This window comes from Cinclus cinclus, chromosome 8 (genome assembly GCF_963662255.1).
Source record: "Cinclus cinclus chromosome 8, bCinCin1.1, whole genome shotgun sequence".
In the NCBI taxonomy this organism is placed as follows: Eukaryota; Metazoa; Chordata; class Aves; order Passeriformes; family Cinclidae; genus Cinclus; species Cinclus cinclus.
The window spans coordinates 4,928,146-4,945,978 of record NC_085053.1 but is presented as its reverse complement, the minus strand read 5'-3'; the positions used below and the strand labels follow the sequence as shown (position 1 = coordinate 4,945,978).

Here is a 17,833-nt window from a genome sequence, read left to right as displayed (position 1 = left end):
TTTTTCAAAATAAAACAAATAACAATTATTTAATTCAATAAAAGTTGCTTTTTATTTTTTCGAGGCTGGGGTGGACAAAATATTTTATATTAGCTTAGAAACTTCGTCCTAAAATTCCATTTATACCAACTAATTAACTACAATTAACTTTTCACAGTCTTTGAGTATCGCTTTCTAAGCAGTAACGAGAACAGAAGCACAGGGATTCTTATGCAGGAAATCTGCTATATTTTACAGCTCCAAAGTCTTAAAAGAAAATTTTAAAAATAATCTTCAAGAATAATAAGATTTCAACTGAGTTAATTTTGACATTGTTTTCTGATGTCAAAATTAATCTTGTATACATTACATGAACTTGTTCTTAGTCAGTTGCTTCCTCATCATGTAGTTGAGTAAGTGATAAAGAAAAATAAATCCTCCCATGTTCTCTTCCCTACCAAACCAACAGTTAACCATGTTCTATTCCTTCTTTGAAACAAAGCTGTTCCCAAGGTCCCAATCAGTTACATCTGCACAACTTCTGGGGCCCCGAAAGTGCCTTCACACCATGTCATGTGAGCTGTAACATACCCCAAATAACTGTTACTACCAGGAATTATCCTGTTCAAGGAGGGAAAAAAAAAAAAAAAAAAAAAAAAAAAAACAAAAAAAAAAAAACAAAAAAAAAAACAACTGGCTTTAAGACAAATTCCCTCAAAGGCTGAGGTACTCCTCAGTGCACATCTTGTCAAGGCCATGATTGAAAAGTCGTGGGCTTACCCCACAATGCCATTATTAAATACACCTTCCTCAGAGAAAAAAGTCAGAGCACAACAAGAAAAATGAACTCTTAGTCTGTGGCAGGCTGCCTAAACTCAAATTATCAACTTACAACAGGAACAGGAACAATTTCTAAAGTGTAAAACCCATAAAGATACAGCGATAACCTAAGCCCTGGCAAAGAATGGAACACTGAGCTGTGGCAGGACCATGGCCAAAAGTTCTGCTCCAATAAACAAAAGCAGCTCTGAACAAAGAAAGATTTCCATGTCCCTCACAGCTGGAGTTTTGGGCCATGTTCTTTGAATATAGTTTTTATTACAACTAAATGACACGTTCACCCATTTTTCAACATGAACAGCTCAAAGGTGAGGGATTACCTTGGACCAAACAATGGATGGCTTGGGAACTCCACTTGCTTTGCAAGGCAGTGTCACTGGGATTCCTTCAATAGTGCTGAATATCTGCTGTCCATGATGAATGACAGGCAGGACTACAAACACATGCAAGTATTAAAGACATGCAGAACACATTTCAACATGGCACAACCATTACGATCAAATCCTTGGATATCCAATTGCTACTTCCTACAGGCAAGCAGGGTTTGGGACCTTTTGGCCTCTTCTCCAAACTTAACATGGACAAGAAGCCACTTTCCAGCCTTTCAGGACAGAATAAAACCCTGTTCACTACAGAGCCTGCCAGCCATAGGCTCTTCACTGCATTATGTACCTGCAGTTTTAAACTGACTGCAGGTATTTCACTGACTGAAATTATTTCAGAAAGGCTTTGTCACATTATCCTCTGATAACATTTTAGGCTTTGCGTCTCAAAATCAACAACAGAAGACATTAAAAACCTGAATTCCCTCACTCAGTTGAGCTGCCTTTGAATTAACAGAAAAATGAGGTAAAATTTAAGGGTACAATACCTAAACAAATATATTTCTAAACAAACACAAAGATATTCCTTTCTGTTCTCAAGCTCGGAAACATTCAAAAAAATAGTGTTGATATGGAAGATCTTATGAGTACTTGCCTGTATAGTTGATTTTTACATAAAAGGAGGTTTCAGCATCTTTAGTGAAGCTTAAATCTCCCATGATTAACTTAACATGTGAAAAAAATGTAACACGTAAGAAACCATGAAGTGATTGTGGCCTCACAGAGTAAACACAAATATATATGCTCAGCTGAAACACAGAAGGATTACCAGAGTGCTAACACTTTGTCTTGCTGTCAGTGCAGTTTTTGGTATGTTTTAATTAAAGAGAAAAAATAAGGGGGAGGAGAATGGGGATGACACCAAAAACAACAAACAAATTATGACTTTTACCAAGGTCATAACTCATTTTCTTTCATTCTAATTCTCCCATGAGCTGTGCTTCCTTATGCCACGAAATGGTATGTTTCATGCTATGAAACATTCAGACATCACTTCTCATGGTTTTTCAGCTAACTCTCATTTGCACCTGTTAACTAAACCAGATGAAGATAGCACAGCCCAGCGCTTGAATGAGGATCTTTTGTGAACGCAAAATAGTTTTATTTGATTTTACTTGAAAAACAGTCTTGATCACTCAGCTCTTCCCCATGCAGTGGATCCAATCTCCCCCTGTGTTACTTCACAAAGCAGCATCGTGACAGAAAAGGCAATGTGGGAAGTCGGTGTGAGAGCAGCAAAGCAGTGAAAGCTGCTGTGGCGAGTGCACGAAGTTGCTCACCAAACACGTGGACAGTGGTGGTGCTGTTGCTGGTGCCTGCCACGCTGCTGGCCATGCAGGTGTAATCCCCCCCGTCCTGCAGCCGAACCCTCTCCAGGTGCAGGCTGCCGTCGCTGCGCACGCTCACGTACGGACTGGGAACCAGCTGCCGAAGGAGAGACAGAAAGAGAAAGGACACAGCCTTTCACTGGCAAAGTACCCCCTCACCACGTTCGCTTTGGGGTGCAGGGATGCACCGTGGCTTTACTTGGCTATGTCACATTGATAAAAATTACGTGTTCCTGGAGAATTTTACTAGAGCTCTTCCTAATTCCCATCTTTCATGCAAAGCTGCTTTTACTTAAAAGTTTTAGGAGCACCTTGTATTTACGGCTGGAGTGAGAGTAAGAATTGCAAGAGCCACTCTGGTCTGCCACAGCACATCCTGTGCTGTCACTCCTGCTTTTAATGAAGCAAATCCAAATTTAGCTCAATTACTTCACAGTATTTTTATTGGTTATTCCAGTACTTGCTAAGTACAGTGACTTGTTCTTCTTCCACAAGCAGACTATTTTCCTTTACAGTTATCAAAACCTCCTAACTTCCACATGCATCAAACAGATCGGCTCTGAAGCAAAGCACTGTGAAAGAGAATTGTAACTTTCACCAAGGAGTAACCCTTGAAGAGTTATACAGCCTACAGCAACATCAAGCTGAGCTTGGCAGCACAGCCCTGTCTCATAAAGGGTTGTTAGAAAGCAAATCTGTTCCAGTCACACTCAGAAGCAGCTGAATCCTTCTCTAAATATAACTTACTCCAACGCTTTCCTTGGAGCACAGCTTTTCCCAGCAGTTTACAATGACAGGAAACCAGCACTACTAGAGAGAGGAATTAGCAACTCAACAAGGAGGATCCTGCCAGTATTTCTCACAGAGCTTACAGCCTGTGCTCCTTGCACAGCCTAAGGAAAAGCCAGTGATTCCCAGAGACACCTAAACTGAGCAGGAAACCTGAACAGGAGTCAGGTAGCACCAGGTTCTGCTTTGTGACAATAAATTAGGTATTTTGTGACAATATTTTAATTCCAGCTGTGCAGAAAGGGGTTTAGGGAGAAATTGGAAACAAAGATAAAAAGCAGCTTCATAGGGTAAAGTCAGAAATTTTAGTATTGAATAACTGAAGTTTCACACACACAACCAACCCAGGTGTGGTGTCTACAGCATCTTTCTAGAATTTCTCAGTGGTTTGGGTGGGAAGGGACCACAGAGATCACCTAGTTGTGTCTGCAAGAGATATAAACTGGCAATGGTATATTCCCAAGAGGGAAAGAAAATACACTCATTTATGCTGCGGGTAGAGCACCAGCAGGAAAGGAGGACATGGACCAAGGATACTGGTATTTACCTCAGTCCATCAGCAACAGCAAAAGGCAAGACGCTAAAACATCCTGAATCTACAGAAATTTTCTGGTACCTTTATTTTTAAAAGAACTACTTTTGTCAATCTAATAGGTATATTCCACTAGCATTCCCACATTCAGAGTCCAAGGCTGAAGCTCATTAGCTAAAAAATGCATAAAACTCCTTTGAAAGCAAGCAAAACAGAAGATAAAAGGATAATTCACAAATACTTTGGTTCCAAGTTCTCTTCTAGACCTCCACATCCCTCGCTGCCATTTCCTATTCCCTCATCTGTACTTCAGGATCAGAAATTCCCTGGCATGGACAGTGATCATATTAAATTTGTAAATTAAACCAAGCTGTTATCATGCCTTGAGATGTCAGCTGTAGCTTTCCTCTGCCAATAAATCTTACAGGAAACAAAGCAATCTTACCACCACATTGTTTTTAATCCACCTCCTGTCTGGAATGGGGTTCCCAGCAAGCAGAACACAAGGCAAAGTGAGCTGCTGGCCCTCAATGACATTGGCTGTGGCAGGGCTTGCTCCAATCCGAGGAGTGACTTGAACAAAAGGAAGAACAAGAAGAAATTACTAGGAATTTTTATGTATTTATGCAAAGCACTAAATTAAATTAGTATTAAATTGAAGACATGAAAAGAAAAAACAAATGTAGGGGAGGGATAGCACAGGAGAGATGGGAAACAGGGGAAATATATGAACAGTGATCCTTAGCCTAAGGAATGGCAGCAAGTGGAAGATGCTGGGTTTGGAGAGGACTAAAAACAAGTTGTAATTTCCACTGGGCATAAAATTGTGAAGGATCAGAAGAGAGGTCAGAGCTCAGCAGAAACTCTGCACATTCTGTGAAAAGCCAACAGCAAGCACGCCTGGGCACAAGGCTGAGAAATTAAGTACCAGGCATTAAATAATACTTTTAAACAGGTAAAACCATGTCTATCAAACACCATTGGTATTACTGGCTCTTGCAATGAGTTTGAAGTTAACAAATGGTTTCTTTGATGGCAGAGAGACTCTGTTCTTATCCTCATGCACATGTACACATTCCATTGATTATTTTTCCTTTTATTGCCAGCTGTCACATTGAGATAACAACCAAGCCTCTAACAGCATGGATATTTGAAAGAGAATATGGTTAGATGGGATATTGGGAAGGAATTGTTCCCTGTGAGGGTGGTGAGGTCCTGGCACAGGGTGCCCAGAGAAGCTGTGGCTGCCCCTGGATCCCCTGGAAGTGTCCAAGGCCAGGTTGGATGGGGCTTGGAGCAGCCTGGGCTAGTGGAAGGTGTCCCTGCCCATGGCAGGGGGTGGAACTGGATGGGCTTTAAGGTCCCTTCCAACCCAAACCACTGTGGGGTTCTGTGGTCAAGCCCTGACATTTACTGTCTTCTTGGATCTCCAAGATTCCTTCCCACCTATCTCAACACTGACAAAACCACGTTCATCGCTGCCTTTTTTTTACTCGCTTTTTAAAGATTAATTAAATGGCAGGAAACCCATCATTAGCATTCATCATGATGGTGATTTTTCATTCCTCAATAAAGTTACTTAGGAATAAGAAAGAAAGCACAGGATAAATCACTTCTTTAAGGTCCAAGCTAGAACTGCAGGTAGAAATAATTCCAGTTGGTGCAGCCAGTCAAAAAAATGTTCTAACAAGCAAAGTCCACCAAAATCAATTACAATATTCCATGTAAATGTTTTCTAATTCAGTTTGTATGGATGGCACATAAATATAGCACACAGGTAAGTCAGCATGTATGGACATAACCCCCAGGCATCCTGTATGCTGCCCAAACACCAGCAGCTCCCACTGCCATGCACTGCTCTTACCCAGTCCTGTCACTGTGACCGTGGCTGGCCGGGACTGAATCCTTCCAAACTGGTTCTCAGCTTCACAGACGTAAGTCCCTTCATCACTGACCCACAGATCTACAGGGGGAGGAAAGAGCTGACTGCAGCATCTGAAATGATACATGGACAGCCAGCCCCTCCTTCTCCACATGGACACCGTGTCCTTGTCTCTCACACCTTCAAACATTCAGTTTGAAACAGAGCATTCCTTTCTATCAGCCACCAAGTAGAGAAGGAATGAAAATATAGAAAGGAATTAAAAGCTAATTAAGAAAACAGAATAATATTGCTTAGCATAAGAATGACTGAAATGCCCCAAAATAATCAAAATCACAAAGCCACTTGCGAAGTTTTTTATTATTACCCAAATTAGGATGGGTCTAAAACACTGAGTTTGGAGCCAACTCTCTGCTAAAAGAAAACCAACCAACCAAAGCAAAAAAAAAAAAAAAACAAAAAAAAAAAAAAAAAAAAAAAAAAAAACAAAAACAAAAAAGACCCACCAAAAATGTAATTTCGTGGCTCCTCAGGATCAGAGACTATAGCCCACATGTTTTTCAACAAAGATACATTAATTTGAATGAAGAAGATTGAAGCCAATGACCAAACACAACTGAATTCACAGGCTCACAGCCAAATAAACTGCACGTCAACAGCAATGATGTCAATATCACAAACACAGTCTGGGATAAGAACCCAGTCTTTTTACACAGTTAATTTAATAGCATCACGTAGTAACTTGCAAATGTCTTGGATCCTCATGGAATTCTGTTCTTTTAAGGCTGAGTCTACCTACTCTGGATGGCCAGTGCGCCTGTCCTGAGCTGGCTGCTGGAGCTGAGCACAAAGGGCCGGGAGAAGAGGGGAGCCCCATCCAGCCTCCTCCACGTGACCCTGGGCTCAGGGTAGCCTTGCACGTAGCATGGAAGCGTCACGTTGGAGCCCAGATCCACGGATTCATCACTCGGCTCCTGCGTGAAAACGGGGGGAGCTGGGGAGAGAGCACACACAGAAAGTGAGCACTGCAACACAGCAATCCCCTTCTCCAACACCACTGATGACCTCAATCTATGTTCCACCGTGCACTGGTTTTCTTCTAACTTTCCCAACTCTAGAAACACCTTAAGCATCAGCATTGCTAAATTCTGTGTCTCTGCAAACAGTGCCATTTGTTCAGAAAGCAGATGTGCCTGACAGGAACATTTAACAGGATGCAATGTGTCAGGCCACAGGCAGATGGAAAGAATTAGGAAAAGAGGCGAGGAAGGGCTAAATTACAGTAACCTCACATAGTAACTCAAGTTGGTGTAATTAGCTCTCTATTTGAGAATTCTGTTAGGTTGAGGCTTGAACAGCTTCCTCCTCCTCCTCCCCATAATTCTTATACTTTGCAAAAGAAGCAAGACAGGGCTGGAAACAGCTTTAAGGTCCTTTCCAACTCAAACCATTCCGCGATTCCAAGCTAGAGTCCAAATGGGGCAGGGAAACCGCTCAGCCAACACCACCAAAAGGTGTTCCCAGCACACACAGAGATCTGTTAGGAAGGTTCAGGGAGCCAAAGCACCACTCCCTGACCAGCACAGAAACTCTGCAATCTGAGTGTGTCCCACACAGGTTTTAACTACTTACAGCCAACATCCAGAGTTATCTTGCCAGCAGCCCTCCCTGCCTCATTGGTGGCCACGCACGTATAGTCACCAGCATCCAGGTCTTGTGTTTCCTGGATCTTCAAAAGACCTCGGTGAGTATCAATTGCAAGAAATGCTGATGGCCTCAACTCTAAGTCACCTAAGTCCAGACAGAAAAAGGCAATATAACTGTTTATATCAAATGTATACCTATATTTATCAAAATTATCCCAACAAAACAGCATCCAACAGCTGTGTGAATTCAGCAGATGAGAACTCTGACTCCCACTCAACTGAGAGGGAAAGTTCATTACTACATTAAATACATCCTTTTTTATTTATTGGTTCCACAAGGCAAACACAAACCCAAGTACCTCTGGGCAGAGATCAGCATTAGTACAGTGTGTCAGGCTGTATTTCTCCTTATCTAATTAGAGGCTACTTGAAAACAGAACAAGAAAGGTTACAGAAAAACATTTTGTGATTTTTGTAGCAAAAAGCTAAACATTTTCTGAAAGAATGAACCTTATTTAAGCAGGCAGGAGGCTCAGCTCTGTTTTAGTGTTATTAGCAATTATGCTACTATTATTATTAATTATGGTGAGTTAATTCACCATAATTAAATAGAAACAGGAGTTTATGCCGTAGAGGTCAACGGCTTTTCTTCTAGATTCAGAGAATTTCACAGGTCTGTCCCTGGTTAAATGCAACATAATGCTCTTGAGAGAAATTAAGTCACTTCCAGATCATTGTTCTAAATATTGCTGCTAAATAAATGACTCAATCACCAAGCAATGAGCACACCTTTAAACCATTTCACTTGGGGGGGTGGGAGTCCAGTTGTTTTACACTCCATAACAGTCGTGTCTCCAAGACCAACCAGAATTTCACTCTGAACTACAGTCAATGTTGGCTCCTCTAAAAAGAAACAAGACAGAAAAAAATGAGCTCTTCCCCCAAAGTATAGTTAATTTTCAAGTTATAAAGACTTTAATTTTCTCTTGTTATATGGAAGAATGTTTGCATTAGAAGTCCAACAGGCATAAAAGTTGAAGATAAACACTGAGAAACAAGGAAAAGTAAAGTCCTGCCCAGAGCACCTGAATCATATGCAGAATGTACAGGAAATATAAGGACAAAATCAGAAAAGTTTCACCATGCAGAAAGTGAGTGAACAAACGTGAAGAGTCATTCTCCTCCTCCAGCCAGATGTCAGTAATAAAACAGTTTAATACTCTGCTATCAATCTTTTAACACAGTATTTTGATACAGAAACACAATTTCTTTTCTAAAGAATCACTCAGGTTTCCCAGTCCATCCCATAGTAAGGCCCTATTTTAGGGGTTTTATTTAACCTAAGAAAGTTTTTTAACCTAAAAAGCTTTCTTTTTAGATAGAGCATCAAGCTCCAAATACTACCTAACAATACTACACAGGTTTGAACAGAAAACGAAAAGGACATTTGTAAGCTGTTCAACATATCTTTTGAGGTTTTTGAAATTTCTACTAGTATGTTCTGCAGGGTTCTACTCATTTTAACAGCTCCTCCTCCCTGATGATGAATTAGTTTATTTTTTTAATTTCATTATATTGTTTTTCTCACTTACCGATGTATGTGAGGGTGGATGTTCCTTTCTCTGTCCCAGCTGAGTTACTTGCCAAACAGCCATAAATTCCTGCATCTCTGGGAATTGCCTTTCTTATGATTAAGGTGCCTTCTGGGGTCATTCTGTACCTGGGAACGCACAGAGGACCAAGAAAAATTATTAGAAAGATGAATGGTTATATCCACACTCCAAGCAGCCACAGCAGCATGAGCAGGTGGTTTATAAATAGGTGTTTATGGGTTTTTTCCTCATTATAAATACTATTAGTACTATTATATCTAGCACTACATTTTGTGAAAACTACATAAATTAATCTGGTTAAAAAAACCTGGAGTATTAAAGTGTTTCTCTGTTAGAGATGAGGTTATTGCAATTAAAGAGTTATCAATGTGAAAATTCAGGTACTATTTCCAAAACTCACAGAATCCAATTAAAGTATTAGAATATTTTGGCACTATTCCAACTTTCCTTCTCACATATGATATTAAAATAAATGGAGACAACTTCAAGTCCCACCTGCTGGAGCCAGTGATAAACACATCGTTGAGCGTCCACACAACTGTTGGCTTTGGGTAACCCGTGGCAGAACACCTGATGGACACTTCAGAACCTTCTGTAAAAGTCTGGTTCTTGGGTGAAATTACAAGCCTTGGAGGTTCTACCAAAATAAATTTAAAGCAGCATTTAAAAATGTCTTGTTAGAAAACACAGGTTACAATATTCCCATTTTCAAATAGCTCCATGGTGAGAAAGCAACCCAATGAAGATCAGAGCCCACTCGTTTCCACTGGCACAGTTAATCAAAGTCTCAGACTAAATCATCTTTATAAGAGGCATTAGGACAGAATTCAGGTATTGGCCTTCCTGAGATGGGGTTAAAAAAGCAACAAGAGAGACAATTCTGACAAACACCAGACAATAAGCAATGTGGAAAGTGTCCCTGCCCATGGCAGGGGTCAGAACAAATTGACCTTTAAGGTTCCTTCCAGTACACACCATTGTGTGATTCTATGACATTTATTCAGACTACTGGATACTAAAGCCCACAGACCTCCAGGTAGGTCAATCGTCAGAATGTAACCTGAGGGATAAGAATGAAAGTCACAATATACGTGCAGACACACAAGTGGAAGAGAAGAGAATCTGCAGTGTTAACAATTGTAAAGCATGTTATGGATTTCGGGGGAGTTTCCACGAGAAAAGCAATTGGTGAACTCAATAGAATTCAGTCATTTTTAACCCAGAGAGGCTGTGCATCCCCATCCCTGGAAGTGTCCATGGCCAGCATGGACAGGGCTTGGAGCAACCTGGGATAGTGGAAGGTGTCCCTGCCCATGGTTTTAAGGTGTCTCCAACACAAATCATTCCATGATTCCATAAGAGATATAAAGAGGGATAAACAAAAAGAAACCTTCAGCACCAATCAGCCAGTCACATTCATCAGTTTTTCTGGCATCAACTAAGTGAACCTAATTAAAAATTAATATCACCTTCACAAATGATCTTGCCTTTATTCACTTCTCAGTTGCCTTACTTAGCTACCAAATTGCCAGTTGATGCCCTTCCCAATCCCTTCTCATCCCCACCAAGGTGCAAGGTGTGCTGTATTGTAGCATCCCTTGTCCTGGTAGTCTCCAGAGGGGCACCCAGATGTTGCAAGTGAAGAAACAGAATCACAGAATAGTTTGGGTTGGAAGGGACCTTAGAGATTACTTACGCTATCCCTTGCCATGTGCAGGGATACCTTCCACCAGACCAGGTTGCTCCAAGTCTCAAATAGTTCCAAAGAACAGCCTACAGAGAAGCACAGAAGGCCCTAAACTGCTTTTGATTCTTTAGCTGCTTTTGATTCTTTAAATGCAGACACCTTGCATTTAATTAACTTTAGATTTGAAATAGCAACTGAATCAGTAGTACTTCAGTCTTATTCTCTTCCCCATTTCCGCAGTATTTCAAAGATTGCAGAGCAGTGTAACCAGCCAGACAGAGCGCTCTGGGCAGTACCCCCAGCCTACAGAGAGGCCCAGGTTTCACACAGGGCTGTGCCCTACCTGTGTCCCAGTCGTGGGGAGCAGTGAAAGGCTGGGGACACAGTGTGTTCTCCCAAGCACGGAGCACACAACTGGGGCACAAAGTCAGCCCCACGAAGACTCCAGGCTGTATTTGCACAGCTGCTGGCACAGGAGTCACATGAATGTTCTCTTCCAGAAACAGCAGCATCAAACCCAACACTTTCAAAACAAGGGTTCACTACAATCCCCTGTAGTAGGAAAAGCAGATGCTGGGTTATTTTTAGAACCACCAGCATTTGTTCTCTGCCTTAACTCCCCCTGAGAGAGAAAACAGGGATGAAAGCAATGTTTACTCTCTTACGATCCAAAATTCAGAGATCTACGTGGAGCTGGTCCAACAATAATAAAGGGCTTCAGGATGAATTTAATTTGATGTTCTAAATTACTTACATCTACACAAAGCACGCACCCATCTCCATCAGTTAACAAGATTTCAAATTTCCCTCTTTGGCATGTTAATAATGACAAGCCCATAAAGTTGTAGCTCTTACATCTGGCCACCCTTCACTCTTTGCTGCCAAATAAAAGCTATTTTTTGAAAACTACTCCAGACCCTAACAAGAACTATAAATTGTACATGACAATTACACAGTGAGTACCCCAGAAATTTGATGGAAATAATTTTGTCCAGGCAAATTAAAATGATCACAAGTAACAATACTTGCAAACCATTCGAATACCATTCAGCTCCCACATGCAGCCATCAGGCAGGCTGACAGTAGATTACTTTTTCCAAACAAAAGAGGCAGGCACTGTGAAAGTTGAATTCAGCTGCAGTTTAGTGTTTTCTATGCATTTATTCTGTTCTAAGCATCCTTTACAAAAAATAAAGAAAACTTGACTCTGAGCTGCCCAAGAGGGTTCTCTCAAATATGAAAGCTACCAGTACCAGCCAAAATGCAATTCCCAACTATTTGATACAAGCATTCTACATAAAGAAGTGATTTGAAACTCAATATTCTGTAGCAGCAGCACTAAAACTTCTTCAGCTCTACTAGAAAAAACCACCAGAAGCAATTTGGTCATTGTATTAAAGCTCCCAGCTGAGCTACAGACTTTAGGGAGGAAAACCTAAATCCCAGGAAGAGATGAACGAGGGAGAAAGGCACTTCTCTTGATCCCTCTGACATGCTTGAATGAGTGGATTGATGGAAAAATTCTGTACAATTCAAAAATCAGTTTTCCAAATGCATGGGGGTTGAGGTTTCTTCATTACTTTTTTCCTTTTAGCTTTGCTAAAAATTTAGGTTAGAGAAATCTAAGTTAGTTAGAAATTAAGTTAAAACTCTGCTGTAGCAATCTAAGGGTAATTCAAACAGATATTGAAAAAACACAATTCTGCTGTATCTTGTGCTAGGCCCTACACACTTGGTTCCACACTTGGCAACCGATACAGGAAAAATTATATCCTTTTAGTAAGGGTTACAACTCCATTTTCTACGTCTGTTTTGGAGCACCTTAGGTCAAGATAATCAATCCAAAATGTCTTTTTTCCATAATTCTAAGTTTTCCATTAGCTAACAAATTACTAAAATAAGAGCAGAAAGGTTAATTAATGAATGTCCCCCTCTTCACAGAACATGATCCAGCAGCATCACAAGCAGAAATCTGTTGGAATCACCTGCAAGTGACAGAAACATTTTCTTTCTATACAATTTTGAGTTCTGTCTCTCCCCACCCACAGACAGGCAACAAAGAACCAAAGTTCAAATCTCCACATACTCAGGGCAAATAGAAAAAAAAAATACTGCATTACTTCAAAATTTTAAAAATATTTGCTGCGATACCAATTATTGCATTTATATTTTTTTCTTTTAAATTTGTTGCTATTTTTTGTTGCTAATTGTTGCTAAATTTTTTCTTTAAATTTGTTGGTATACAGCAAAAGCCCAGACCTAGATTTGTTTGGTCTCGCTCACGCTGCCTTTTGGTTCTGACTGATTTTTCATGAAATCACGCAATTGTTTGGGTTGGAAGGGATATTAAAGACCCTCTCATCCCACCCCCTGCCATAGGCTGGGACACCTTCCACCATCCCAGGTTGCTCCAAGCTGCGTCCATCCTCGGACACTTCCAGGGATGTGCCCGTCCAAGGCTGTTCCGACAGGAGCCCCGCCAAGCGAGCCCCGCCGCGGTGTGCCGTCGTTACCTTGCACGGTGAGGAAGACAGAAGCCGTGGCAGATCCGCCCTCGTTGGCAGCGGTGCAGCTGTAGCCGCCCGCGTCCGACAGCCGGGCTGGCCTCACCTCCAGGGACTGGTTGGCCAGGAGCCGGAGCCGCAGCGGGTCCTGCAGGCGCGCGTCCCGCCCGTGCCGCTGCCACGTCAGGTTGTAGCGCCCCGCGCTCAGCACCAGGCAGCTCAGCACCGCCCCGGCCCCGGGCACCACCGTCACGTTAGCGGGCACCTGGAGCACGGGCGGGGGCTCTGGGGAACACGGAACAAGGGTGTGAGAGACACGTCTGGCAACCTTTCGGCATCTGTGCGCTCCTGATTAACAACTTTAGGCACGCTACGGAACAAAAAAATTTGGCGTGTAATTTTAGTATTTAATTATTTATCTAATAGGATGGGGTTAAATATTAAATGTATTGAATTATTTAATAACTCAGGTTTCACCTTCCTTTCTGGAGCCACTAACAGAACCCAGGGCATTAGCCTCACTCGCTGATGCTGAGCTACCTGCCAGGAGCTCACATCACAAGGTCACACCTGGTCTAGAGCCAAACCACCACATCCTGTAGGATGAAAAATCACATCCTGTATGAGAACAGGCAGCTCTGTGCTCTCTGAGCACAACCAACAAGGGAGAGTGTCACAGGAATAGGAGGGAGATAGGACCACCACAGGCCTCCGAGTGTGATCTCTGCCCCAGGTGTGACCCCACCTGGCAGAATCTGAGTTATGCAGTAGATTTTTACAAGTTATGGAAAAAAATATGTTAGCATTAAATTCTTCCAGCAGCAACAACGGAACCAAGTTAACACCATTAGTGTTAGCACCACTAGTGAGTTCTTTTCATGATGGATTCTATACAAAAATGTGGAAGGAGAAAGCATCCATGCTCTTACTTGATTAAAGACTTCATAAAATAGGATAGGAAAGGGGGAGGTAGTAAACACAGTACACAGACAGCCCTGACAGCAGACAATGCCAACAGCCACTCCTCATGCTGACTGAAGGGCACCTAAAGTCACCAGCATCATTGCAGAGGACCAGCCCAGACTGTGCAGCTGGTAAGGACACAAATCCAAGGTCCCTGCTACGGTGGGGGTGAGGGCCAGCTAGCAAACTCATGAAGGAACATGCAGGGAAGTGAATCAGAGAGAAGAAAAGGGTGGAATAGATAGGAAGGGGCGTAAAAGGGGCCTGTCCCCTGTAAAGCACCACCAGCCAGTGCCCTGTCTGCCCCAGCCCTGACCTGACCAGCACAGCTTGTTGTCTCACTAGTAAATCCCTTCTTTAAGTCTCCCAGGGTAACCTTAGCCCCTGTTCCTTCTCTGTAGCCCTGGAAATATTAAGTGCCACTACTAGAGCACTGTTGTAAGTAGACTGGGTGTCAGCTGCTAGAGTCAGACCAGGGGTTTAGGAACCCCATGCCAGTGGCACCAGCTCCAGGGGGACCTGGGGTCGCAGCCCCAGCTCCTGGAGCCCACGGTGACCTCAGGCAGTGCTGCGCTGCCACACACCAGGTGTCCCTGGGTATATGGGATGAGCTTGGGCAGCCAGGCAGGAGGAATTCCTGCAGCTATGTACAACATCCTTCAATTCTCACTACCACTCAAATCTCTAGGAATTTCACGATCTTTTTCTGTATATATTTTATGTTGTAACTCCCAGTATTTGTTATCTGCTTTCTACCTGACCCACTTGTACAGTTCCATCATGCTCCCAGAAGAAAGCAGATGCAGTACTTTTCTACTGAAATTATTTGAAACCACAGATGCTGAAAATACCAGCAGTCATTCTGCTCCTCCTTGAGATATTACTGACCAAGGAGGCAATATTTCAAGAAAGAAAATTTGTTATTTATTACTTTATGCACTCCCATTAAGAATACCACATATATATTCCATTTGGTTTTCCCCAGACTGGTTCTCAAACAAAGAAAACTCCACAATAAATAGTACTTTGAGAGGGATGCTTTTGCAGAAATGAGACAGCTGTAGGAGCAAGACCAAATCTTTATCAGTACACACAAACACAACTATCCTAAAAAAAGCAAGGATAACAGGGAATAATAGTAATAACAACAACAACAATACTAATAATAATAAATCTGTATTTATTAAGGGTTAACGTTACTCCTAAGGTTTGAACCAGCCATAAATCCTCCTCCTCATGGTCTCCTGGGGGGTCTCAGATGAGGTTCACAAGCTCCAAACTGGATCCCTGCACAGCACTGTGTGCTGGGTGTGCAGCTCTGCCTCCCTACAAACACAGTCCTGACAGCAATAGCCCCCATTGCCAAATCCACAGACTTTAACCCATGCAGAGGAGGGTCAGGGAAAGCTACACTTGCTTACTGACTGGAGTTTCTCCCCTGTACTTTCAGGTTTGCAATGTTTGGGAGAAACAATAAATCTTCCACTGCTTTCCACACGCTTATCATCAAGTATGTTACCTAAACTCAGGAAAGAGAGAGATTACAGGACTGGAATCCCCATCTTTTGACTGCCAGTCTAGTGGGACAACAGAAGTTTTGGACTACCCCAGCCTCTGCCCACAGCAGTGCTCACACTCAGCCATCTCCCAGCACTTTACTGGCCCTTCAGTTAGGGTGTTGCACAAGCTCATGAGCCATTTGACATTTCAAATATTTAATAGGAGTAAAACAAAGTCAAACTCAAGTGTTTGTTTTCTGTGAAATGAGAAAACGTTGGAACAGCTCCAATACCTTTCACACAGCAGTTGCCAAAATAGATTATCTGTGATATACTGTCTGTCAGCTGGGTAAACCAAGAACACTTGAGAAGTTTACTTAGCTTCAAGAAGAAATTTCAAGTAATTTTCTTGCAAATATTTGTACACAAGGATTTCAAAGTATCTCCCTCCCATTAATACTCTGCAAGGCTCTCAGCAGAACAAATTGTCATGTTTACACAGTGACTCAGTTCCAGGCCATCACTCGTGCTTTGTAAACGAGAGGATATGGGATTTTTTTGTCCTTATTACTCTTGGCTTTCAAGTGCTGTGAACAGCACAAGAAAAAGGTCAGGATTCTCTTTCACGTTTCTCTTTGATGAGGAGAATGATTGCAAATTTCTAGACTGAGAATTTTTACACCCACAATTGCTTGCCCTCCAAGCCATGGTTTGAAGCAAGCATCTAGGAATATCCTTCCTTCTTGAAGGATTTTTGTGGCTAAAATATAAACTAGTGCTCTAGAACCAGGACTTGGGTAAGCACAGATGTTACTGGTCTGTTCTACTCACTACTTTGTGTGAATAAAAGGATGTTCCTCTCCTCAAATTCATCCCTTGGTACAAGAGGGGTCTTTCTCTATAAACTTTGCCTCGCATAAAATCAATGGTATCACACTGACTTCTTTGTGTTTGCTCACAGTACAAAGAAAGGAGCACCTTTGCCTGGAAAAAGGAAGGTGAAGGGTTATGGAGCCACTCTCTTCAGCTACTGAGAGGACTGTTTTAGGGAATACACAATTAGAGCCTTCTCAGGACACAAGAGAGGAAAAAATATAAGATGAGAATATTTGTTCATACTTTGTTCATAACATGAACAGCAGCAGGGGAAATTCTGACTAGATATACAGAATATTTTCCTAGTGGGGGTAATAAAGCACTGAAGTCTGCCCATGAACTTGTGAAATCTCCACCCTTGGGGATATTCAAAGACTGACTGGACAAGTTCCTGAAAATCATAATCAAGCTTGGAAGCTAATTCTCTTTGAGTGAATTGGACTAGGCAACCTCCAAGGTGCCTCCAGCCTGAATTGTTCTGTAATTCTGTGACTCACAATCCAGGTTAATTTACCTGGAGTAACTACTGCAGGAGATAAGAGGCAGGAAAGCTTTAGCTTCAAGCCATTAAATGAAACCCTGAGTCAAAAATGTTGTTCTGAGTTCTCCCATTCCTCCCTGTCACAGAAAATTAACTGCTTCATTGTTCTCCCAGCTCACCAGCAACAGCTTTTTACTCCAAGACTCATATCTGACCAACACAAGGCTGTACAGAATGGATCTTTGCTACAAACCAGAAATTATTTTTCCCTCTCACTCTGTCTGCATTGCAATTGTCAAAAAAGTTTTTAAAAATTAAGTGACAAAATTTCCTATAGTACAGACAGGGGTCTCATCCACCCACAGACAGAAATAAACCTACTGTTTATTCAAAATAATCTTTGTGATTAGCCCTATTTTTACTTCATTAATTTTGCTTCCTCATCTTTATTTATTTTAAGATATTCACGGTAATAGGTAAGATTTCCAACAATTTACTGAATTTTGTATTGTAAAAAAGCAGAAATTTGAACACAACCTTCATAATTCCTTGTGTATCAGAAAACACGCAATACACACAACCAAGCCAACATATAATTGCTACAAAGTGGAATAAAAATGAGAAGAATTGAAATCTGAGATTTAAGTTTTGCTTTCTACAGGTCAGATCTATTCTGCAAGTCCAACTGACTGCACAAATTAAAACCAAACCAACTTGGATATTTAAAACAGGTTTGTTGAATAAACCTCAGCTCACTTGTGGACATGGGTGAGGAAAACACACAGTAATTAAAAATACACTTAAAACTGGGAATGTGTTTTATCAGGTCCA

At 41.7% G+C, this 17,833-nt stretch overlaps 1 protein-coding gene across 1 annotated transcript in view; it reads right to left on the bottom strand.

Moving 5' to 3' along the window:
* The window catches only part of HMCN1 (hemicentin 1), a 162,797-nt gene that overhangs the window by 92,051 nt on the left and 52,913 nt on the right, over positions 1-17,833 (bottom strand). Inside the window, exons 11-20 of the mRNA XM_062497861.1 lie at positions 13,193-13,468; positions 9,488-9,629; positions 8,972-9,099; positions 8,169-8,282; positions 7,366-7,524; positions 6,533-6,727; positions 5,716-5,814; positions 4,297-4,424; positions 2,483-2,627; positions 1,140-1,252 (exon numbers count right to left, since the gene is read on the bottom strand). Coding sequence (XP_062353845.1) covers positions 1,140-1,252; positions 2,483-2,627; positions 4,297-4,424; positions 5,716-5,814; positions 6,533-6,727; positions 7,366-7,524; positions 8,169-8,282; positions 8,972-9,099; positions 9,488-9,629; positions 13,193-13,468 — 1,499 coding nt within the window. The remainder of the gene's footprint in view (positions 1-1,139; positions 1,253-2,482; positions 2,628-4,296; positions 4,425-5,715; positions 5,815-6,532; positions 6,728-7,365; positions 7,525-8,168; positions 8,283-8,971; positions 9,100-9,487; positions 9,630-13,192; positions 13,469-17,833) is intronic.